Source organism: Anarhichas minor, unplaced genomic scaffold (genome assembly GCF_050575085.1).
Source record: "Anarhichas minor isolate MPS153535 unplaced genomic scaffold, ASM5057508v1 ptg000026l, whole genome shotgun sequence".
In the NCBI taxonomy this organism is placed as follows: Eukaryota; Metazoa; Chordata; class Actinopteri; order Perciformes; family Anarhichadidae; genus Anarhichas; species Anarhichas minor.
The window spans coordinates 696,158-722,240 of NW_027466472.1; the positions used below are offsets into that span (position 1 = coordinate 696,158).

At 42.4% G+C, this 26,083-nt stretch overlaps 2 protein-coding genes across 13 annotated transcripts in view; both read right to left on the reverse strand.

The window, feature by feature from the left end:
• Window positions 1–212: 212 nt before the first annotated feature.
• Window positions 213–13,255, reverse strand: alp3 (alkaline phosphatase 3). The gene is made up of 11 exons (XM_076100494.1): window positions 13,186–13,255; window positions 11,253–11,369; window positions 10,832–10,947; window positions 9,675–9,849; window positions 8,052–8,224; window positions 7,807–7,947; window positions 7,240–7,309; window positions 5,643–5,777; window positions 3,331–3,522; window positions 1,007–1,123; window positions 213–508 (listed from the first exon to the last, which is right to left on the reverse strand). The coding sequence occupies exons 1-11, from the start codon at window positions 13,253–13,255 to the stop codon at window positions 213–215; spliced, it is 1,602 nt and encodes a 533-aa protein (XP_075956609.1).
• Window positions 13,256–24,029: 10,774 nt separating this feature from the next.
• The window catches only part of eif4g1b (eukaryotic translation initiation factor 4 gamma, 1b), a 35,653-nt gene continuing 33,599 nt past the window's right edge, over window positions 24,030–26,083 (reverse strand). For all 12 annotated transcript variants that reach the window (XM_076099884.1, XM_076099883.1, XM_076099882.1 and 9 more), the window contains one exon: window positions 24,030–25,728. In XM_076099884.1, the coding sequence (XP_075955999.1) occupies window positions 25,541–25,728 (188 nt within the window). In that variant the 3' untranslated portion in view covers window positions 24,030–25,540. The remainder of the gene's footprint in view (window positions 25,729–26,083) is intronic.

Here is a 26,083-nt window from a genome sequence, read left to right on the forward strand (position 1 = left end):
ATTTCAAGAAACATTTCTTAGTTTGTGACTATTAATAATCAGATTCTCTCTGTTTTAACATTATGCAGTCAGGGCAGCAGAACCCCGGTTCAAGGGTTCACATCCCAACTCTGCTGAAGCGTGTCTGAGCTAATCCCTGCTCACCCCTCCGTGACCTCTGACCTCCCAGATGTGGCGAGTGGAGCGACATCAACACTACGGGAAAAGGGACCTTACATCAGCGCCATAAGCGCCAGCAGAGCACTGAGCAGAGCGACCGAGCCACCAGCCGCCCCGGCTCCGTTGGCGACGGTGCTTTGCACCACGGGGGCCTCAGTGTGGCTCTGGCAGTGCCTGAGGTCGGCGCCCACGCAGGCGGCGTAGGCCATGGCGTGGGCGACGTAGTTCTGCTCATTGACGCCCTGGAAGAGGTGGGCCATGGGCCCGCGGGCGAGCACCGCCACGTCCTCCCCGCTGTGGGTGGCTGACTTTGTGGGGACGGCGGCCAGCTGGACGTAGTCTTTATCCTCTGGAAAAAGAGAGAAGTGTTCGTAACTCGTTGCGCTGCCCCTAGTGGCCAAACAAAAATCAGTTAATGCAGCTTTAACGGAAGCGCAACTCAACTTTTTATTACTGAAGCTGAAAAGATGAGACAAAAAACAAATCTTCCATATCCAAGAGGGATATTTCTCTTTATCCTTTTAGTATTTATTCTTACTGGAAGACTCCTATCTATTGTCTTTCTTGGTTTATAAAGAAAATTAAGCAAATTAAATTAGAAAGAGAAAGTACAACTGATTATATTATGAGGAAAGGTCACTACGGGACATGGATCCAAACACAGAAGGGTAAAGATGTAAAGGTCACTCCAGTCGTTCCTCGTTTCCTGCTGTGTGTCTCCAGCTTTCCTTTGTGTCCTCCAACGCTCTCAAGATGGAACTCTGAATTGCCGACCGGTTCAGGAGCGTTTTTGTAAGTCTGTGGCATTCTTGAGACGAAAACAAAGAAGTAACAGGCTCCATCTTACTTGTGTTGACGTCGCGGATGTCTGGACGCATGCCGTTGGTGATTTTGTGTCCGGGTCCGTTGCCGTACATCAGCGTGGTGTAAGGCAGCGCGTCAGAGGCCCACAGCGGAGATTTACCTGCAGAGTCCAGAAAGAGCATGAAACATTTATCCTTTTTTTCTGCCTCAAAGTTCTAAACACATGCATACATGAACACACACACACACACACACACACACACACACACGCACACACGCACACACGCACACACACACACACACACACACACACACACACACACACACACACACAATCCTCAGGGGGCTGCAGGAGGTCCAGAGCTTGTTGAGTGTTTCTCTCCAGATGAGCCATTAGCCTGGCGAGTCTCCCTGCTGATGAAGAGCTCAGAGTTTCACAAGCACATTAATCACTGCTGCACTGCTGGGAGGGGGAGGAGATGAGGAGGAGAGGAGGAGGAGAGGAGGAGGAGGAGATGAGGAGGAGAGGAGGGGTAAAATAAGGTTATGACCGGAAAGAGAGTGAGGCAAGCTGGGAACAGCACAACATAACACAAGTGCCCGATCGATACAGAGTTGTGAAGGCTGATACAGACGGGTATGTGGGCTGAATCTTTAAAAGTGAATATTTTCAAGCTAAGATGTAGCAACAACTCTGAAGCCTTTAGGAGACACTAAAATTCAGGGTAACGCTTTATATCACGTGATACATTCCAGTGTAAATCCAATGAACAACGTACTGCCCACTGGTAGGGAAGACCCACATGAAGTAAGGGGGTAACAGATTCAGCGTTTAGGAGAGACCTGGAAAATAATTACACCACGAGTAGCTTTGTAATTACCCCCGTACATATAAAGCCTTTCAGGGTGCCGACATCCCTAAAGGCTTAGCCTATATTTCCCTTCACAATAGCAGTGTAATGAGCAGGAACTATGTGTGGCACAACCAGCTCCTCTAACATCTCAAATAGGAGCACAGAACCTCCAGACTGTTGCCCACTACTTTCAAAAAACACAAACAAACATACAGACTATCTTTAAAGCTAGAGTAAGAGGTAAACACGTTTCCCCCTTTTTCTGAGCCTGTTTTTCTTAATTTAACCATTGGTTCACGAAATGTCTGTGTTTTTGTGTCAGTCTGAACGACTTTTTTTTAGGGACATTACATTAGAGATTAAAGTTAGGTTCAGGCAACTAAACCACGTAGTTAGGTTAAAAAAACACATCATGGTTGGGCTTAAATAACTACGTACAGTTAGGTTTAGGCAACTAAACCACTAACAGTTAGGTTTAGGCAACAAAAACAAGAATAGGTTTAGGCCATTAAATCACAACACGGTGTCAAACACCGGTCTTCTGGTTGAAAGACCTGTTTGTTGGATCCACCCCCTCCCGTCCACCAATAGTGGTCCTTTTGGACACTATAAAGTACATCACTTGCTCTGATTGTTGGTCACATAGACACATTTAATTTGTGTGTCCACCACAAATAAGGTTCCTCGTTGACTTTCCATCTGCATTATTTTCGCCCTGAGCAAAAAAAAACAAAAAAAACAGCAATTCGTGCACAAAACCGTTGTGACTGTTTCATGATACATGATACGCGGCTGCATATCACCACAATCAAGCGTAGACAGAATTGAAGTTAGTACAACAGTCTAGCAGAGGAGAACATTTAATTTTGACTTTCATTTGGCTTAATGGATGTTCCACATGGGTCTGGTAGTCCCACGTCTTTATAACATTCAACAGTTTTAATTTCAGAAACCTGAAGGGTTTGGATTCATCAGCATCTCAAGGTTTAACCCACCGGGGAAAGGAGGGAGAGCGAATGGAGGTAAGGAGTAAGCGAGGTCGACGAAGAGACGAAATCAACAGGCGAGAACGACTGATACAGCGAGGAGAACTCGGAGGGAATAAAGTCAGAGAGAGGCGTCAACGTCGATGGTCAGAGACAGGCAGAGGGAAGAGAGACGAGGACTGAAATAGAAAGGCCGCCGGCTATATGTGTTTACGCGGGCTGTAATTGCAGAGGAGAGAAAGCAGAGGAAATGTCAAGCTGCTGGTGGCGGAGGCACACTGAATCTGATGGGAAGCAGGCAGAGCACTGAGAGGCGTCACACACACAAAGACACACGCAACAAGCACAAAATGCCACCTCGGGGTGTCTATTGTCATGGCAAATGAACACACCTGGAGGAGGGGGGGGGGTGGAGGTAAGGATGGAGGTAAGAGAGGAGAACTGAAATAAGTGAGCTGATTTCAAACGCCTGCGGCACATTTTTAGGAAAGCAAGAACAGAATATAGGAAATTCAGTTCATAATTACCCAGAATGCTCTGCCCTCGAAATGGGTATCCATTGAAGGTGAAGGGGTGGGAGTGGTCGGCCATCACTACGGTGAGAGTTTCGTGCTCTTTGGTGAGTTCAAGGCCCTTGGCGATGGCGTAGTCGAAGGCGACCGTCTCGTGGAGCGCCATGGAGGCCCGGCCGGCGTGGTGAGCCTGGTCAATACGCCCGCCTGACCACAGAGAGACGGAGGGGTTAATGAGGGGGGGGGGGGAGTAATGGATTCTGGGAACTGCTTGGTACTTGGTGAGAAAAAGTGCTTGGTTTTCGATAATTTAGCAGTTTAGACAGTTTAATTAACCAGAAAGCACTCATTCATTTATCTCATTTATTCGAATATAATTAGGCTGACTCATTAACACAAAGAAATATTTTACTCAGAAGCGAAAGAAAGTGATGTGATTCCAGCAAATAGTAAAGCTAGTAGAGCTTGAGACTGCAGACTTGGACTTGAGCCAGCCTGAAGTCACAAAGATTAGGATTTGGACTGAACCGCTGTGAGACTGTTTGAGACTTGACTTAAGATTTTAAGTCTAAAATGTTGACGTGGTGAAAACCATCGAACATTGAAGAACAAATAAGAAAAACGAGAGACATGCCTTTCATTGACACACATTGTTAATATGTAACTGTTAGTCCTGTACATTAGTTCATGAAATTGTTTAAAAGCCTGTGGTTGTGATGGACAGCCTTCAGAGACCTAAAAGACGTGTAATCTGCACTTCACTTCTGAAGACTCGTGACCTGACTTTGACTTGTCCTTACAGACTTGAGATTTAAATTGGAACTCCTCTGGAGTGACTGAAGTCTTGATTTAGAAACTGAATCGAATTACTTGATATTTGCTTCAGACGTTTCTCTGATGACCCGAGACTTGACGCTGATTAGTGCAAATGTGCGAGCCAACAATTGCTTAACATGGGGCGACATTATCAATTCATTTAGAGACATGTTTCTGAGCCACCTGACACATATGAGTCCAATATCCACCATCCGTTTAGCTCTGCTTCCTCTCTACCTCCTCCTAAAGGGAAATATCTGGCTCTAAATGCTCCAATATGTGCATCAGCTCGCTTGTCTTGTGTTACTTTAGTCTAGACTTGGACATGTCTGAAACTGACTTGGACTTGATTCAGACTTGTCTCTAATTACTCAAACCTTGTCTTGGACTTTTCTCAAATAATTTGACACCTAATTTGATTGGTAGCTATTTACTTGATAATTGACACCGACTTGTCTCGGATGACTTGAGAGTTACTTTGATTTGTATCTTTTTACTTGACACTTGACTAAAACTTGCCTTCAACGACTTGCGACTTGTCACCAACACGCCTTTCATTTCTTGACACTTGACTTGAGGTTTGCAATTACAAGATTTGAGACTAACTCGTACTTGATGACTTGGGACTGGACTTGTCTAGAGATTGTGATAAATCGCTGAGGGGGGATAGGGAACTGTAATTTTGAGTTGCCAAGCCTGTAAAGTATCAGATGTTACATTGTTAGAGGTGAGCAGACAACTTTTTTGTTATTCAAGAGAGTCTGAAAATTATCTCTTGGAATAAAACATAAATTGGGAAAGGGGACCTACTTCCTCCAGCAGAGAATTTCAGACAAAGTTAATGTTATTTTGTTGCCATTTGTTTGTTTTTTACTTCAGCACATTCTTCCTCTCCTGTCCTCTCCCACCGGCGTTTCGAAAAGTGAAGTAAACTCTGGTTAGTAAGTTGCGGTCTCGGTGAGCTGTCAAGTGATCGGGTGCACCATATGCCCGCTTCTATTTATACATTTGCCTGTTATTTTAAAGTCATTGTGAAGACACTCGGTAGCACCACGGAGTCCCCAGGCGGCTGCCTCAGATTAAAAAGGGAGAGATGGATGAGGAGGCCGGCGAGGCAGCCGTGTGGAACAGAAACCCGTCAGCCAACCACACTCCGCTGTAGCACACACTGCGGCAAACTCATCGAGCTGTATGCAGAATCGATGTCAAGTCACCTGATCCACTGCAGGCTCACGCTGTTCTCCAACGTGGTGGGTACTGAACTACCGTTAAAACTCAATATCAGGGCTGAAGTCGCTACAATATAAACGTAAACACGTATTGATGTTTTAGCAAACCACAACAATTACCAGCGTTTAATTGCCACGTGGGGACCCTTTTGTGATCAATGATTCTATTGATCCACTAAGACCGGCCAGGTGAGGGCTTTTCTCTCAGGGGATTTCATTACCCAACCTTTGACGGATTAATTGATGGGTGTTTTGGAAGGTTGGTGACGCTGTTGTCCTCACCCTCCACTAGCAGGAAGAAGCCTTTAGGGTTTTTCTGGAGGATGCGGATGGCCTTTTCTGTGGTCTCTACGATGGACGGGTCCATGTTTGGGTCCCTTTCCGCCTCAAAATGCATATCACCGGGTTCAAACAGAGCTGGGGGAAGAGAAGGGCAGACCAAAATCATTTTTATGTAAGAAGGAAAATACAGCACGTCAGTTTTATCAGCCTACAGTGGAGGCGCAGCAGAAAGGAAAGTCCCATTTTCCTCCTACTACTACTGCTATTTTCAGCACACAGGAAGTGATGAACCACAGTGAGAGGCTGACAATCCAAAGTCTCTACAGCAGCAAGTGAGCACTCAGTCCGGAAAAAGCATGATGACTGAATCACAAAGAGCTCCACAGAATACCTTTTAAAATCTATACTGGAGGAGGCGGATGCAAAGAGGAAATACCACGGTTTGAACATTCGGACACAAGTGGGTTTACACTTGGAGCTCGGCCATTTTATTTTATTTTCTGTTGGCAGTGTATACTGGTTGGTTAGAGTCACTTCACAAGATGAAGTTAAATTAATAATTCTACAGATTTTCTGCCAAGAGTCAGATGTGAAGATTAATGCCAATCACAAGTGTGTACCAGGCGGCAACCTCCGGTTCTGAAGAGTGAAGTCAAAGCTTCATGTGTTAAACCTGCATTCTCTCTAGTGTCCACCAGGGGGCGCCTCCTCTGGTTGTGTAGAAGTCTATGAGAAAATGACTCTACTTCACTCTTGATTTATTACCTCAGTAAACATTGTAAACATGAGTTTATGGTCTCAATCTCTAGTTTCCAGTCTTCTTCAATACAGCATGACGTTCATTTAGTGAATGATGGTCCATTTAGAGTCAAACAGACCATAAAGCAGGGGATGCTTTAGGGGCGGGGCTACACTGTGAATGACAGGTCTCTACCAGAGACATATACGGCGTCTCTATGTCACTCCTCTACCGTCCAAATATGGTGACTTCCGTGCATTGGTTGCAAACAAAAAGCCAACATGGCGACAGTAATCCAAAAAGTTGAAGGCTTCCAAACGGCAGTCCACAAACCGATGGGTGACGTCACGATAACTACGTCCACTTCCTATATATATATATATATATATATGGTCTGTACCATAAATATGAAGCTGGATCCAGCAGCCAGTTAGCTTAGCTTAGCATTTGTGTACAATCTGTAAAAAACAACTGATAAAACAAACCAGTTTTGTTAAGTTTTAGAGCTGCTGGTGGTTTGATACCTTCCAGCAGAGCCATTCAGCGATCACAATAATGTGAAAAGAATCATGACATCATGTCTGTTATTGTAACCACAACTTTGTTTTGATGACAGATTTGATACATCTTCAACGCTGAGAATGTTTTTGCTCCTTGAAAACGTGATGCAGGTCAGGCGCAGTAGTTTCGAGGTAAAACATTGGAGACTGACATCACTAGTACGAGATGAAATGAGGAAGCTGGTGGATGAACCAAGGACACTACTGATGGTGTCTTCTTCAAGGGAATGCTCTGCTAGAGAGAAAAGCATAAAACAACCATGGGAAACGTAAAAATAAAAAAAAAGATAAAACTCACCCATGAGGTAGTCTGTTTTTTCAGGGTCGACAGCATTGAAATCAGTTGTATTCCACACGTAGTGGGCTACCTGTGTCAGGACACAGACATTCACACACTGAGTGGGATTCGTGCTCGCTGTGAGTCACCCAATGAGCTTTTCTTTGCCGTACGTTCTAGTACGCTGTCCTCAAAGGCAGTTTCCTCACCCGACCGTGAATTAATGTGTAGCATTTGAAGAAAACAAAAACATGATGTGTTAATGTTAAACCATCTGTGAGTGATTACAGACGGTGCACTCTACAGGCCACTGTCAGTCTGCAGGGGGATGATATTCATGACACATATTGGATGTATTCCTTTGTCATTTAAGTGGCAAAAAGCTCCTTTTATTAAGTGTTTGCATGAAAAGTGTTTTCAACAAGGAGAGCTCCTTAAAAAATAAGTGTACTTGTAAGTGTGATGGCATTCAATTCCCATTATTTTGTCATTTTTGCAACCTCCCTTTTGTCCGAGAGTTCTCCCGCATGCTGCTGCTATAATGAAGTCTCCTTCCTTGTTCACTGTGTCTGATTGAAGACGTGTCACCTTTCCAGTCTTCATGCTCCGCCACTCATCGATGAGGTTGCGCCCGTCTCTTCGTTTGCCCCTGGAGGTGTAATCCTGGGGGTACTCTGGGTCCTTAGTGCCCCTAGGGGTCATGTACATCCTACCACCACCGATGATCACCTGCAAACACACACACACACACACACACACACATATATATATATATCGTAATGTGTGTTGCAAGCTCACGGCGTGAGACTGATCTGCGTTACGGAGAACCTCACATCTATGTCAGTGTTTTTGAGGAGCTGTGAGGAGATGTCGGTGCAGCCGTCCCTCTTGGCGGCGGCGGACATGTCGGCGTCACTGTACCACTTCCTGCTGGCGCTGTGGGCGTAGCTGGTTGCCGGGGTGGCATGCTGCACCCGCGTGGTTGTTACAATGCCGACAGACTTGCCTACGAGACGGATTTCATGCTTAATGTGGGTGTGTATCAGCTTACATGTACAAAATATAAACTCTGCTGCAGGCTTGTGTGATAATAATAACACAGGATCCGTTAATCAGAGACGTTCTCAACCCTCTGCAGATACTGTATATTGTGATTCTGTTGAGTTGTGGGGTAGTAAATATTCTTTAATCACCTTGATGTCCAATATTAATCCCCCTTAAAGCCCCCCAGTAGCAGAGAGTAACACAGTGCAGGGACACTGAGATGAACGGGCTGGAAGCCACACTGCACCAATGTTTTATGGGATTGTCTCACTTTACTGCAAAATCTATACATATCTATAAAATGAATGTACGACTTCAGATGTGGCTTTAAACAGCTTCGGCAGTTAGACCCTTTGTCCATATTATACTGACTGTTAATCGTCCCAACACTTGGAATTTCCAAGAGAAGATTAAATTATGTTATAAGATGAGAGACATTCACACATTCCCAAGGCTCCAGAGTGCCAAAGCTTCCTTTGTTTTCACTCAAATCGAGATTCTAAATACACCAGGACAGAAAGCTTAAGGATTGTCACTTTAATAGAGTTTATTTCAGCATAAAGAAAGCAACAATTTAAGAAAATTGCAAAAAGATAAACTAAATTTAGTGTACTATTTGAGGAATTTGAGATAAGTACCATTTCTGAAATGTGTTTTTATGACAACAAAGACTTAAATTAACAAACACAGGGTCAGGGCCAGGGCACGCCGTGTGTGTGTGTGTGTGTGTGTGTGTGTGTGTGTGTGTGTGTGTGTGTGTGTGTGTGTGTTATGAGATATTTATGGCCGTTGATAACACGGGAACACGATAAGAGTCAAGGTGCTTCCCTGTGCATCACATTCCTCTGCAGTATAACCTGCAGGCTGCCCGGTGGCCCATGTAAGACCCGCTCTGACGGACTCGGCGCTCAGCGGTAAAACCGGGTTCTGCTGAGACCTGAGGGGTTTAGTCTCTGAACACACTATTATGCGAGTAGTTGTACCGGTAAGTACATTTTAAACTGCTTATTAATGTCTATTTTGTAACTATAACTCGTCCTGATGTTGTACAGATTGCAAAGCCCTTTGAGGCAAACTTGTGATTCGTGATATTGTGCTATACAAATATCATGAAATTGAATAGTTGTACTGTGTTAAAGTGTGTGTGTGTGTGTGTGTGTGTGTGTGTGTGTGTGTGTGTGCGTGTGTGTGTGTGTGTGTGTGTGATGCCTGATGTTTCAGCTTGTATTGATCTCATGGTGTCCTGGTTTCAGGGAGTTTACTTCTGCTTCTGTGACCTCGATCGGCTGTTCCAACACTCGTATTAGAGCATCATCATTGTCATCATCATCATCATATTCTCACATAATAGCGTCGGGGTGCGTTCCATAACAATGGTAATAGACGTCTGTACTGTCCTGCACGAGTCTCACCAGCATCTTTGGCCCACTTCAGGATGGACGTGACCTCGTTGCCTTTCTGCGTCTTGCAGACTCCGTTGCGAGCCGCTGCATTGACTCCGATGGTGTTCAGGTTGGTTTTCACTCCACACAGGTACGCCGTGGCCGTGGCTGCACTGTCTGCAATCTGGAAGTCCACACTGTAGGTCTACACACACACACACACACACAAAGATGAGCCTAAATAGAATCTAGTGTTGGACAAAATTAACTACAACTTCTATGTTTTTCCGTGTGGAAAAATTGGTCTTGCAGCAGAAAATAATAATACAAAAGACAAAAATGTAATATATTAATAAATTAGCAAATGAAGCATTGAGTGTAACAATAAGAAACAATTACAGGATTATAATCTATCGAGGAAATGGAGCCGTAACAATGAACTGCACATTTATCTTTTAAATATAAACTTTCATTCACTAAACGACTACTTCACTCTTAGCCGGATCGTTCCAGTGACATCTTGTTTTGAAAGTCTGTTTTGTCTTTTCGAAACATTTGACAAACTCTTGTTGAAATAACATTCAAAAGTATCACTTCTTTGCATGAATAGGAGTGTGTGTGCAGAATAACTGCTGGTAAAAATGAATGCTTTACAAACTGATTTTGTTAAAAGTATATATTTCCATGGCATAATAGCTTTTTATGTGGTAATATAACAGATGGTAAGAAGTCAGAATCACCTCATAACTCAATTTTGAGCAGAAATGTATTTGCCTTAGTTGGGCAGAAAGCTTGATATTGAATGCAGGTTGTCACTGATCACACACAGATGATGTGCTGCATAATGCAAAGGCTACTCCAAGATCCCACATGTGCACTCTCACATGTATTTACACATCAGTGCACACGTTGAGGAGAATATTGAAGCTGACGTTATCCTTGCGAAACTCTTAAAAGTATACGGAATGCATAATTTAATATCATTTCCATAGAACTACACTTCTCTCACATGACATGGCCGATCACATTTGAGCCTCTATCGAGCACAGCAAACAACTCTATATTAATGAGTAGATATGAATGCACAGGTACCTCTACGTCTGTCCATTCATCCATTTATGAGGTGTGTGTGTGTGTGTGTGTGTGTGTGTGTGTGTGTGTGTGTGTGTGTGTGTGTGTGTGTGTACCTTAGCCAGTCCCACATTGGGGAAGGTGTCCATGGTCATCACCGTCTCCTCTCCCGTCTGGTTCTCCAGCTGTCCCTTGAGAATACGGGCCGCCGTGAAGGTTGTGATTCCCATACCTGATACACACACACACACACACACACACACACACACACACACACACACACACACACGTGTCTTCTATTCATTCCAGACTCGATAAATAAACTCCTAACTGCTCTGCTGGGATTGAACCGTCCCTCTGGAGTGTTTTCCTGCTGTAAAGATCAAAGTCTCACTGAACATCTTCTTGTTTTCTTTGAAATATTTTGTTGGTTTGTTGCGCTGCACATCGGTGGAACAGACAGGAAACGGGGCACAAAATGCTCGACAAAAAGGTAGATCAGAGGGTAATTCCTATTTCAGATGTTGTGAAACTCACCATCTCCAAGGAAGAACAGGATGTTCTTGGCCGCATTGGTGTTGAGCTTCCTGTCCAGCGCCGACTGCAAAGTCTCCCGGGCCTGTGACCTCCAGAACTCCGGGTTCTCCTCCTCGACTGTAACCGAACACACAGATCAGACCGGGCTCAATAGTATTCCTGTTGTTAATCTGTATTTTTCATGCGATGTTATGCTTTGTAGGTTTTGCAGCGTAATAACCAAAAGATGAGTAACTACAGAACAAAAAGCTGCAGATTAAAGCACAAACTTCAAACTTCAATGTGACAGAGAGAGAGTCAGAGAGCCTGCAGAGATCAATGTGAGCATGAATAAAAAAACAAAACACTCCACTGATCTTTGTTCAGGCCCTCTGGGTTTCAACCGTGTGTGTTAGCCTGTTTTATTTTTCTCCAGCTGTCAAACCTCCCACACATGCCCTCTTATCTGCTCAAGTACACGTCCCTGTGCTGTAACAGGTATAGTTTGATGCAGTAGTCCACTAACAAGCAGTAAATGCTGATTGCAGCCGGTTGCACAACTCCACAAGTACTGAGTGTGCTGATTTTCAAAAAGTTTGGGAAGCCTCTTACAAAATGAGTAAATGATGAAAGGAAAGGTGGAAGCTGAGGACAGAAGGAAAGTGAAACGAGGGTAAAAAGAGAACAGAGTGAGAAGAGACAGTAAGCCCTGAATGCTGGTGATTAAGGTTTGAAGCAGCAGAGAGAAAGAAGTAGAAAGGAAGCCTGACTCCAGGGTAAAGGGGTGAGGATCATACATCATGCTCAACATATTCAGGTCTCTGTGATCTGAAGGAGGAATCTGGAGGTTTGTGTGTAAGCAGAAGGAAGGACAACTACAGTGAAAAAGTAGGTTATATTTATGTACCTTCACTGCTGGAAATCTACAGATGAAACACTTAAATAACTGAAATACTAACGGTTGAAGTTGTAGCTGAAGTGGAAGTCGAAGTAGCGGTTCAGGTGGAAGTGCTGAAAGAAAACTCCGGGTCCACCGGGTCCACCGGGTCGGGTCGATGAGGTTTGATTACATATGTACACATGTGTACGGTTGGAGGGAGACACATCTGCATATCAATTTATTGCAGCCCTAACAAATTCCGTTGGTGAAACAGTCATTTCGCAGCACATCTGAGACTCAAAACTGTTCATCCAGCGCTTCACAGCAGCAGCATGGAGGAATCTACTGCTATGACGGAAGCACAAGTTTGTGACCTGCAAATCCAGCCCCGGAACAGGCGTGCAGCTCGCTATCGACAGGCTCACAGAGATGGGCCATTAGAGAGACGGGGCCGGACAGCCGGTTAAAACTTTATGGATTTGTTTTTGACGTTTCACCGGCTCACTGATGCGGCACACCACCCTCGTCCCCTGTAGGACGGAACGCCAGGACACCACTGGTGGAGGACACCTCTGTTCAGGTGTCAGTTAGCACCTAACGAGTGAAAGCAGTCGAAGTGTCGCTGAATTTGTAAGTTAAAGAGACAGAAACACTGAGTATAAAATGTGACCCGAGATTAAGAAAATGAATGATGTGAAAAACGTGGAACTAATATGATAAAGCACAAAGGGTGGATAAGGGTTTAAAGTAAGAATGTAAAGTATTAATGGGTTCAAAGGGGGTGAAGAGGAGATGACAAGGTTCAAAGATGAATGGCATTTTGGGGTTTGAGTATTCAAAGCAGCAAAAAAAGGTTGAAAAAAGTATGAAAGATAAACGTGATGAAGAGTTTGACTAAAGTTTCCAGAAGAATGTGTGAGAATGTTGAAACCTCACAAAAAAAAGTCCAGTAGAAGAAGAAGAAGCTGAAGAATAATAAAGACCATTAAAAAAATGTGTGTGCGCGGCTGAAGTGAGCAAACTGACGAGTTCACAAAAAAACAAACCTGGTCTTCTTCTCTTGTTGTTTCTTACCTTTGGCCCTGGACGATCCAAACGCCAGCAGCAGAAAGAGAGCCGGGACGACAACTCTCGTCAACTCCATGGTCGTGTTCTCGCTCCTCTAAACCTCTCCCAAAGATCACCTCTTCCACTGAAATAATGCTCCAATCACGCCAGCTGTCAATCATCTTTAACAACATGTCATAAATGCATTATAACCCTGAGGCCGTTAATGACCTCTGACTGTAAAGGCTGCGTCAGGGTTTTGGTCGGAGTCGAAACTTCGTATAAAAAGGGTATAAAAATAATACACATAGAGCTGCATGATTACAATTATAAATGGAGAGTTGGGATTCTGTGTTTCTATAGGGTTTGATCCAGTAAACAGTTTAAAACTAAGGATTGAATTAATTAATAATTAACAGTTGTTAAAGCTTTGATGATGGTGGTAAACGATAAAAGCTTATTAAGGACATTATTTATGGCACTGCTAAAAATCAAAGGGGTGGCAAACAGCTGTGGAAAGTGTGTGTGTGTGTGTGTGTGTGTGTGATTTGCAATCATAAATGAACTGTACCTGACAGGGGGGGGGGGGGGGGGGGAACACTGTTGTGTAAGTGAGAAAAGACACACTCCCGCTGGGACTGAGCTGAATGGCACAAAACACTCTCGCCATCTATTTTCCAATGAATACATTAGCCAGAAGGGGAGTATTTGTAAATCGGCAATCATGTGCTGTTCGATTGCTTGTCCAAAAGTTGTCCATCGCTGACAGTGACGGAATAAAAAGGTAGGACGGCAGCTGGTGCAAAAAGGGGAGCGTGTTGTCCTTCTTATTCAACAGGTACCGTGCGTCACACTGCTAATGGGGACATTCATTAGAGATGATTTGATCCCTTCATGTTCCCAATGAGGTCACTAATTATAGCCTCGCGATTGCGGACGGGCCACTGATGACGAGGACTGTGGGGTCATTTGTTGAGATGCAAAATGGGTTAAATGCCATGAATCAGCTGGGGAATGTGTTTTCTTTCTTCTTACTGCCGTTAAGCAGGTAGAGCAACTAAAAGGAAACATATTTACATGTACTGCTGCAGACCAACACAAATAAGAACACGTTTGTGTGATTTGAGGTTTATAATTGTTAATAATGTCTAGAAAGGTTTTCAAGCAATACATTTTTTTAAATTTTAGATGAATTACTTCCACATAAGTACATGTCTTTAGTGCCCCACGTATGCAGAAATTGCTGCGCCTTTTGGCATTCTGAGCTAAATGCTAACATCAGCGATGCATGCTCACATGCAGATGTTTAGCAGGTATATTGTTTACCATGTCAACTGTTAGCATGCTACCAAGTTAACGCTAAACACATAGTTCAGCTGAGACAGATGGGAGAGTCATTAGGTTTGCAGGGATTTGGTTACAAACGAACGTATTGGACAACATTCTGATCCGATGGTGGCGTTGGAGGAAACGTCAGGATATGAAGCGGTCATTAGGGTTCATCCTCTCGGGACCAAGACCGTCTGGACAAAATGGAAAGGCAATCCATCCGATGGATTTTGAGATATTTCAGTCTGGACTAAAGCAACCAGAAAACCAACAAGGCAGCGCCACGTTGCTATCTCTGGTAGAATGTCGCTCTGTGTTTGTAGTCTGGTCACCTTCAGTCACACACTGCTGGAGTCGGTCAGTGGGACGATGTTGGGTTTTGGGGACTTCAGGTGCGATGAACTGGCTGCTGCTGCCAGTGGAAACAAGTCAGGATATCGGTACGATTCACAAAGTCAAATTTCAGCCCAGTATCGTTGCAGGTCGTGAAAGTCACCAAATTGAAATCTAGTGATTCGTGTACATTGACACAAATTTCACGGACTTTAAACTACGAGACCAGTGTTCGAAACCGTGTGTCCCAAAGTGTGGTTCTGTTACCCAATGCTGTGGTCTGACTAAGTGGCTTTGTTGGAGATCGATAGATTGTATTTTGTGACTTTTACACAAACTGCTGTGTTGCAACTTAAGATGTTTTTAAATCCAGGGGTTGAAAGTAACTAAATACATGTACTCAAGTGCTTTATTTAAGTACACATTTGAAGTACTTGTGTTAGGTTTTTAAGAACAAAGGATGAAGGAGCTTGCAGGCCGCAGGTACTTCTTACTGCGCACGCGCATCAGAAGAATGAGCTGGACCCGGTCCAAAATTAAAACAATATTTAATGTACTACACAAAGTTCACTTACAAACTGAATTAACTATCAATAGTAATGTTCTCGAGAGCAGAGACCACATACACGCATCTCCTCACAGTCCGGCGCGGCCAGTTAGCTGAAAATGAGAGCTGCAGTGATCTGAGGTAAACTCCCTAAAACATTGTCTTTTGTATCCCCTGAGAGTCGGAAAGTGTCCGATACTGTCATAAAACATGTGAATGACCCTCCGTGGTGATTAGTGATTGGCTTCATTTGAATTCTGTCCCCTCCCATTATCGATCCCTTAGCAAAACATCTTGAACTCCTCCTCTCCGTCGTGGTCAGTTTTGGCATTTGACCGTCCCACTGGCCCCATCCTCCATCGATGAGGTCGCCTCCATTTGCTGCTGCATGTCTGACACCTCACTCAGAATCCCTATCTGACCCTCAAGACTATTCTTAGTGTTTTAATACCTACAGTGACTATACTTCTATGATTTAATACATTCAATGAGTTAATATACTGCAACATATAATATCCTCTATAAGTAAGAATATTGTAAACCTATAATACATTCCATATGGAAACATATTGTGACTAACATATTTATTATTGTAACACTTCTACTCACCACTAGGGGCGTTATTAAATCCTACTAATAATGCGTTTAATACTGAAATTCTCCACACTTGTAATTGAGTATTTTCATTTTATGTTCAGAGGGAGATTTTAAACGTAACCCACTACATACATTTACACAATGAGACCCACATTTACCAGCTGCAACATTAAAGTGATACACACAATATCTTAGTGATTATCCATACTTGAGCACCAGATCATCACCTGAGTACCTCTGGTGAAGGTCCACTACGTGAGTCCAACCGGCTGACATGTTTGCCGGTGAAGAGACGCGACCACACTCACCGGTTTGGGTCTCAGCAGCCTGCGGGACGGCACACTGTTGCACACACCCGCTGCCATCTGCTGCAGTGTTATGAATCATGTCGGTGTGATGTAAGCTCATTACTTGACTGTTGCCTACACACGGTGGTGTGGCGGCACTTAGCCGTGAGTCATAAAATAACAAAATGGTCTATTTTATTGTTACAAGAATACAATAAGTAGAAAGCATGAATGTATTGTGAAAAATAAGTATACAAAATAAGAATAATTAGTTGGATATTTTTAGAAATACCATTTTTCTTTCTTACTTGTTTATACTTTCTTCTCCAGTGTCATGTCTGTACGCTAAATTAGGAGCTTACTCCAGCAGTCGGTTAGCTTAGCATAAAGAGTTAACAGGGAAACAGCTAACGTAAGCTAACACAATCTGTCTACCAGCGCCTTTAAAGTTCTTAAGTTAAGTGAAAAGGCGTCATTCCAAATGGATCTTCACTCTAAAAGTGTACAATTATTTTGGAGAGATCTTTTATTAATGCAGTGTTCCACATTAATTTATACCCAATAACATGGATACCAAGATTATTCAAATAGACTTTGCCGTTGCAGAGATACACTCTTTTCATTTCTTCTCATGTCTTTTTGGAGCCTCAGCCAGAGGACTCGGGCTCAAGAGGCTAATTAATGCATTTTCCCAAAATGAGAAACTATTACCTTAATGTGATGTTATGTGATGTTGTGGTTTTGTTGCCTAAACCTGTTTCCTGTTAAGACGGACCGTTACTTTGAAAACACTGTATTAACGTAACGAGCGGAAATTGACACTTGTAGGAAAACTACAAAAAAAAAGGGGAGTAACTTTTCGTAGGATATCATAAGAACTGTTGTATGAGGATAGTTGATTCATTGATATAAATACAACACACAGGCCTATGCACATGTATAACTGAGATATGGAAACTTAAAGAAAGCAAAAAAGTAAATATATACATATTATGCTATATTTATAAGTGTGTGAATGCATTTGAGTCTCCAACATTAATCCTCCCGTAAGACATAATGTGAACTCTTTTATGTGTGTGTGCTCAGTGTTTGTCATGTGGGGTTTGGGTCTGCTGATGCTGTGGATGATGAGGATGAGGATGCTGAGGATGCTGCGGATGAGGATGCTGAGGTCAGGGCAGAGAGGTGTCGGCAGCTGAGCTTTATCACTGACCTCCGGGGTAAATCCTGTGAGACGGGGAGGGGGAGGGAGACGAGGGGAGATCTTCAGCCAGCCAGAAAGAGAATGGCTCTCAGAGTAAGTGCTGTTATATGTTGGTCCAACACTCACAACAGTCAATTTTCCATATTCTCACAGTAGCAAATAAGATATAAAATGGGTCTGGATTCATCTGAGAGAAGCTTTTAGTGATGCTACGGGGTGTCGTATGGCATTGGGAGTTCAAAGCAATCATGTCATCGTTTAAACCCTCCACGGTCGGCTGATTGGTGCAGCATTAGCGGCCAGGCTTTGTCCAATGTGAGCAGATGTTCCGGAGAAGTATCTTGGAGTCTCTGAGTCACGTTTTCAGTTGTAACGCTCAGTCTTCGTCCTTACTGAAGAGGGTAAATATTGTTGAAAGTGGACCGTCTACCATTGGACAGGTGAGGAGTGAAAACACAACACACACACACACACATCAGAGACGATTAGAGACAGAATCAATAAGCAGACACAGAAATAAAACATTTGACTGAGCAAGTGACAGACGTCAACTCTGACGGGACAGAAACACGTGACTTAGTTCAGACGTTTAAACTCTCAGACTCAAATGAACTCAATGGGTTTGTTTTCAGATGTTTACTCACTGAAATTGGTTGAAGAAAGAAAATTTGACTCACATGTTCTCACACAAATGTTTGTTTGTTTGTTTGTTTGTAACCGAGTTTCCAACATGAAAAGCTATTAATTACTATCTTCACTGCAAAAATGAAAGTCTAAGTAAGATGAAATATCTTAAATCAAGGCAATATATGACAAGATATTTCTTATTTCGTTTTTATGTTCGAGCATTTCACTTGTTTCAAGCGTTTCATCCGTAATTATCTCAGTAAGGTATTATGACTTGTTACTGAGTTACTGAGCAAAGACAGTACTTAACAAAGTCAAACTGTTGCTTTAAGAACAAACGTTCTCCAGATGTGCAACAGATGTCATGTGTACAGAATGAACAACATTTACAGAGTTACAACACATTCAATGCATATGACAGAACCACGGCAGGAGGCAAGACCAGGGTCCAGGTATCACCAGGATCCACGGAAACCTGCGAGGTGGGAAAGCACAGAGACTCCGGTGAAGGAGCAAAGTCAGCAATGTGCGTTAATGGTATCGATAGCTGCGAGGAGAGAAAGCACACAGAGTGAGTGAATGAGAGCATAAAAACCATTAAAAAGGATTTGGTAATCCTTAAATCATTTTGGTGGCACCAAACATACTGAGCTAAATTACGAAAAGTGCTAACAGACAAAATCTATTCTGAATCCGATGTTACAGGTCAGATATGCTGCTGGTTTACACGACAGGAGTTTGGTGAGAGTATATTACCCCATCATCCTACATCGGACACCAGGAGTACCCTCACGCAGACTGGCACATGACATACTCGAGGAAGAAGGCTGACCGCCCACCATTAACACTGACAGCAGCCTGTGGATTGCCCACCACAGCGACATGCAACCATGCAGGACGTAAGAACTGTCTCTCCCCGACAGTTCAAACGCTCACCGTCAGCATCGGAACAAGTTTAAATTTAATTTTTTTAATTTAATTTAATTTAATTTAATTTAATAGCCATGGAATCTCATGATTGCATGGCTATTAAATTTAAAACATTTAAATTAAATTAAAAATTAAAAATGAAATTAAAAAATTAAAAGATGCATGTGCCACAATAACGGCAGTGGCCAGTGGCCAGTGTCCAGATATAAATATGATCCATAGAAACCTGTGAGTGAATGAGAGCATAAAGACACTGTCCTAATGTAGAAGGTTAGAGTAAATCCCAACATTTTGTTTTGAGGCACTGCTGGCCTTTCAATGTCATTAATAAATGCTTTATAAGGCATAAATAGTCCTCACTTTAGATGAGCTCACATAAAACACTTTACTAACAAGTAGTAACTACCTTAATAAATCATGAATTAATCATGAATTGCAGTATTAATACGCATTTATAAAGCATATATTAACATAGTCCCTAACCATTATATATGTAAATGCATGAATAATGTACATCTAAATAAGTTGTTAATCATTTACTAACACTTAATAAATATTATTAATCATCTACAACTCCTTAATAATTGGTTTGTAAAATATATAATATTTAATTTACAAATGGGGAATCCATCATTTCTAAAAGTATGAAAACACAATAATGAAACATAATAGACAAGCGTATTGATCAAGAATAAAACATTTATAACTGTTGTTATGAACTACATACTAATGAATTATTAATGTAGGAACAATGCTTTATAAATGATGAATTAAGTGTTTACTCATACTTAACTAATGCTTCATAGTGTGTAGTGATTATAAAGTGCTACCAAAACGAGTTATTACAAAACAAGTCTAACTTAATATTTTACATTTTGATGTTTTTTTGGGGGAGACATTATTTCAGAAAGTATGTACATGCTTGAAAACCTACTGCTATACTGAATGTGAGCATTACAACTATATATACTGTATATAGTACAACGGCCCCCTCTAGTGTATTTAGGAAGGTGACTACTGAAACCAACTCAAGGTAAGAGGAACAGACTGAAGACGTCTCTCGGAGGTTAAATTCTCTGTGCTTTTTTTGAGGATCATAGTTTTGTTTTTTAGCAACATGGGAGGAGATGCATTCTACAAATGAAAATGTGTAAATAATTGGTATTTTATATGCCGATTCCAATATTTTTAGACTCACTATATCTAAGTTAGACTGCTTATAGAAACAAGATACAACATATTTGTATAAATAACAGATTCAGTATTATTTGGGCTCTGTGGCAGAATTTTGACTTTAATGTTTAGAAATAAAATTCATAGAAACTAACAGTTAACTTGAACAATAGTGTACATCAACACACACAAATCCAGTGCTTCTTAGTATGCGTACAGACGTGTTTTTATTTGGTCACTTGTCTATTGTAAACACCCTGCAGACTTAAGAATGAGAATGCAAACACCTAGAAGTGCTTGCATTCGGATATCTTTGGGAAGTACCTGCCTCGGTTCAGCCACATTACAAACAGAGATGAAATCCTGCAAACAGTCAGCAGATGTGCACAGAAGGGTGTTCTGTAAACCATTTAATTCCCATTAGAAAGCAGCAGATGCAGATAAACACGATTGAAGAAGTGTATTTAAAAACGTTCAGCAGATGGCTTCAAATGGCATTCCACTAACCATCAAGCAGATGTGCAATCTACTAACCATCAAGCAGATGTGCAATCTTCAGTACATGTGAAACCCCACAACTAGAAACCCCTCATCCATACAAACCTGCTTTCTTCCAGATTCTCCAGCTGAATCAGATGCAGCCAGGCACCTTTGTGTCTGCTGCTGGAGGGAGGTGTTGGAGCTCAGGGGTCCTGCAGGTTAATGTTGTAGGTTCGTCTCTCAGGTGAAGACCTGAGCACGATAAACAGTCACAGTTATTGAACAAATGTTCTCTAGTAGAGCCGTTACAAACAGAACACATTGCCTTCAGACATAAAGCATTTCCAAAAGTTGGCGAATTGAATGCAATGTGCATTATTAAAACCCAACAGTTAAAATGGAGGAACAGGAGCGATAAACACTGGGAGGCTGTACTTAGCACAGCAGTGCTCCGAGCTAAAGGCTAATGTCAGCATGCTACGAGATGCTAGCTATGGTAATGCTAACATGCGCTCTCTTAGCTTAGCCTGTTTGTTGGTTTATTTGGTAGGGACATTGCACATTAATAAAACATCACTGTAAATACGTCAGAGTAAGCCAAGAAGCTATTTTTTCATCTGTTAGCATGCTAACATTTGCTAATTAGCAACAAAGCCTAGCTAAACTTGACATTGAAATTTTGCTCTGACAAAGGCGCTATTAAGCCTCCGTCAACCTCCTGGTGGCGCTAGATGAAAACTCAAGTGATCACCGGACCCAGTTTGCAAAATCCAGGGGATCCGTTGCAAACCTTTCAGTCTGTGAAAGCTGGCCTTCTCAAAAACAATCCGTTGATTGACACTTCAGACCTCCTGAAAGTCTCATTAGCAGAATTTCTGGGCGTCTCTAAAATCACAAGACAATTATTTGTCACTTGCAATTGTTAACATGTCTTTTAAAAGCTTACTGATGCCCAGCGGCTTTCATTATCATTATAAGTTGTGCGAAGCGAACCCGTCTTGACGTCTGTTTGTGGAACTAAACACACTCTTTTGGACCAAGATGCATTTAGGTGTCCTGGACCTTATTCTCTATTTCTGGGTGGTGTTGAGGGGCTGAGTCCACTCTCCTCCCCAGCACTGACATTTCTGTATTGTCTGGAGACTTGAACTTTCTCTGTGTTTACTTCTCTACCACAAGTAAAGCAGCTTACTCACAGATGTGGATTACATGGACAGTGATGGAAGCGCAGCTTAAAAAAGGGGAGCAGTCTAAAGAAGCAGTGGTTTGTGAGTCGCTTCTTATAAAAAGTGCAGTTTTATTTCCAGGAGAGGCTCCAGCTGACCTGACCTGCATGTCTTTGAGAGGAAACTGGAGCATCAGGAGGGAAAACACTCAGTACTCAGTAGATTTCCCTTTTCTTTTAGACGCAGTGTGATCACGTGGACTTTACCACCGCTTTATAACTAACACAAGGCCACGTCTACAAGTGAACATTAAGTTCAGAAGTGAGGATCTTTCTCTGTAACGAGGATTTTTAAGTTTAAAAGTACACCTTATCCAATGCAGTTTGGCATCTTTTTGTGTGACTTTTTTTTGTCTGTTAGAAAAGAAAGGTTTATACTATATACTGTATATACATATATAATATCTATATAAAACACATGTATATATTTGATGAGGTCATTTAAAATGTTAAAACATCGACACTAACCTGTGTTTGTCAAGATTGTAAAGGACATACAAAGCACATTTTGTACCTCCTGTGCATAAAGTGTTAAATGCTATTATTAGAAATACAATTTAGCATTTTCATCAAATTACAATGTAATAAGTGCTCTAAACCTTTAGGATGCAAATACATCCGTTCATATTGCAACACTATAAAATGTATTTAATTGCACCTATTGGGCCAAACAACAAAAATAAAAAAATCCCAATATTAGGAGAATACTGAATTGTAATCAAGAGTCATATCCTGTGTTTGGAAACATTGAGAGGATGAAATTTGTAGGGCTTTGCAGAAACACTGTTTGTTTGTTCAAATGAAACTTTTCCAAATACTGACGGCCAAGTCTCACTTTCTGGAGTTCCCCGAGAAGTCCGGCACTGCGTGTTCATTCAGCGTGAGGCCTCGTCTGTGGGGAACACTCGCCTCAGAACCCACGGGGATGACATCACAGACGTCCGGTCTGCAGTCCGAGCTACAAGTTACTTAATTCCTCCCAGAGACCACAGTCCTACTGGACCAGCTGAACCGCTTTAGTCCAGCAGGCTGTTTGTTACCAGGTGCTGCCTCACAGACTTCGAGGGTTCAATCTAAGATATCACTGAACATCTGAAACCTGTTAGCAACTACAGCACCCATGACTTCAGGACAGCTGCTAATTGTTAAACGCTAAATTGTATAAATGCTCGTTAGAGCAAGGTGTCGTCATTACCCGCCAGTACGGATGTAGTACAGATTTAGTTTAGAAAACCTGATGTATGAGAGGAAGAGATGCTCAATGGCAACTACAGCAAACTCCACCTGCAGGTGAAGACCATGAGATGTGGATGAAAGCTCTAGAAACGGCAAGTAAATAGACCATTAACTTTCAAAAAGCCCGTATGAAACTTTGACACGATGTGAGTTAATGTTCGTTGACATATTTGGGGTAAGTATTTGCATATTGTGATCTTTTAAATCGCCATACCTATACAAAAAAAACAAAATAAACATACACACCCGTGCACTCCACAACCCGACATGGTCCTCTCACGTCTCCATCCTGGTGACGAAAGCTCATAAACGGCTTTATTTCTTAAGGAAACTTAAGAAGGCTAAATTCACGTCCCAAGTTCTTGTCAACTTTTAACAGAAGAGCAATAGAAAGCATCCTGACTGCAAACATTACAAACTGGCATGTGATGTGCACGACTCTACAGCGGGTTATTTAAAAAAAGCCCAGATCATCATTGGTACCCATCTACTCAGTGATATTGGTGACAAGAGGTGCCTGCGAAGAGCTCAAACGATATGAAAAGACAGTTATCACCACCGTCACAACCTGTTCACCCGGCTGCCTTCTGGTAATAGATACAGAAGCATCAGAACGGCTTCCTTCCTCTGGCTGTGAGACTCAATTCATCCTCCACCCTCCAGCCATGATATCGTTTTTTTGTTTTGTAGCAAAATGGGAAACAATCTGCATCTTGCTGTGCAACCCTGTTGTACAATGACACTAAAGTAACCTTGTATCCTTGATAAGCCCGCTCTGATTGTGGCTCCGGCAGTAAACGCACAGTAGAAGTGATCTGTTGTGGGGCAGAACGTAGTATTTGGGATCAGAGATGCCGGTTCCACACCAGCGGGACAGTCGGCCTTCACAAAAGCACAAGTTACTGGAGTTTTTTTTTTTTTCTTTTATTGGCAACGATCTTTATTATCTTTTCCAGTTTTGGATGTGAAAAGAGGCTTTAATTGTTTTTACTTTAATTAAATATCTTCTTTTTTTTTTAATAAAGTAAAGCAAAAAAGTATTTACAAATTTTCAATTAAATTGTGATCAATGACTTGTGTTTGGATAATTACAAGCACCTTCTGCCAGCTGAGGAGAGAAAAATATAAATACAGGGAGAAGACTGCCACTTTGATTCAGAGGAGGAAATGACATGGCGCTCATGTTCGCATTACTCTTTGAAAAAAACAGTTATATATTTACAGAACTCTCCTGAAATGCATCTCCACTCATGGAAGCAGAAAAGGCCGTAGGATTCGTCCTGTTAAACTTTTTTTTTTTTTTTTTTTTTTAAGACCTTTTTCATTAAAGTGGATTTTTACTCTCGATACTTTTCAAGTTTCAGTATTTTATCTTTTTTTTTAAAATCCGACACCAGGCTCTGCAGGAGGGTGCAGCCCCTCGCTCTCCGTTTCCTCAGTCAAGTTTGTTTTTTGAAGCGCAGAAAGCAGCGGGCACACTAAGAGGGCGTATTGGGGTTGAGGGGTGTTGAGGAGTGTTGGGGGGTGTTGGTGGGGGGGGGGGGGGGGGGGGGAGAGCGTCACCCCGCCCTCTCTTCCCCCCCATAAGCAGCAAAATGGTCAAAGTTGGTCGCCCGGCTCCTCAGTGACACCGTCCTCGTAAAGTCTGTGCGAAGTCTTCAACCGTTACTTTACACCCCCCCCCCCCCCCTGTCTGAAATGTCCGTTAGGCAGCTCTCCACACTCTTCTTTGTAGTTTTCTATTTTATTATAAAACGCACACTCCAACCATCCAACACTGGAAAAAAACAACAAAAAAATCGTGAACAAAAAAAAGTTAGCCGTCTACATGAGCGCCTCATGTAGACCAAACGCAGCGCGTGTGACACGACAAATGCCACCGCGTCGCGTTCACACGATAAAGGATGAAGTCATCAAAAATATAAATGTGAACAGCCTTTAAGTTTCTCTTATAATCTGTCGTTAAGCAAAGTGTCTTGAATAGTGTTGCTGTGTTTGCGAGGACGAGCCATTTGAAAACAGGAGATAAACAAAAAAAAAGAAAATACTGAAGGAAACAGCTTTTATCTCCCGCGGCTCGCTACGCTTCTCAGCACTTTCTCTCGTATCTACTCTCGCTATTTAATCCTGTATTTTTATTTATTTCAAAAAAAGACATTCAGTTGCGCAAGGAAAAAAACAAGAAACCCAAATAACAAAAATAATAAACTAAAGAAAAAATAACATGATAGAACGTTCGATCCAAAATACAATCTCTCCCAGTTGAAGATTTTATTTTTCTTGCTTTTTCTTTCTGTTTATGCAGAAGGTTTTTGCTGATTCAGGGTCTTCTGAATCATCCACAGAACGTCCGCTCCCCCACCCCCCAAAAGGATCCTCTCTGAACTCCCACCAGTTCCTCCCAGCGGGGCCCTTTAGCTGTTGTCGGACTCGTCCTCGTCCTCGGCTTCGCGGAGCCAAGTGAAGAAGGCGGTGACGGACTTCAGGGCCACGCCCTTGCCCTGCTGCTCGGCGGGGTCTTTGCTCGACTCCCACTTGTAGAAGGCCTCCTCCTTGAGCACGTCCTCGTCGTAAAGGGTGTCGAAGAACATCCGCAGCAGGTCTGAAGCGGGGACGAGAGACGGGGAACGTTCACAAGACATTTCAGGACACTTTGAACTCGATTTAAAGGAGCGGGGTTGCCTCTTCCGGAAAACACCACACCTACTCTGATTACTGACTCAACTATTAGTATTTCGCCCGTACCACCTACATAGTACTTTATATACAGACACATAATGAACACAATACAAAAATGGCTCCAACAAGCCGTGTGTAGGATTCAGGGGGACTTACTGGAATATCGGTAAAGCCAGTTTCATATCATTTACGTCTGGGAAAAGTAATTCTGTCTGCATTATTTTAGCTGAAAACAAACATCAGCGTCTCTGAAAGTGGTAACAGGAGGGAGAACATGA

Excerpts from the sequence above, each read along its gene's own strand:
- alp3 (XM_076100494.1), bottom strand. The coding sequence starts at position 13,255 with ATGGAGTTGACGAGAGTTGTCGTCCCGGCTCTCTTTCTGCTGCTGGCG. Across the intron at positions 9,850-10,831 it reads CCAATGTGGGACTGGCTAAG|ACCTACAGTGTGGACTTCCA; the intron begins GTACACACACAC and ends GTGTGTGTGTAG. Across the intron at positions 8,225-9,674 it reads GAAGTGGGCCAAAGATGCTG|GCAAGTCTGTCGGCATTGTA; the intron begins GTGAGACTCGTG and ends TCCGTCTCGTAG.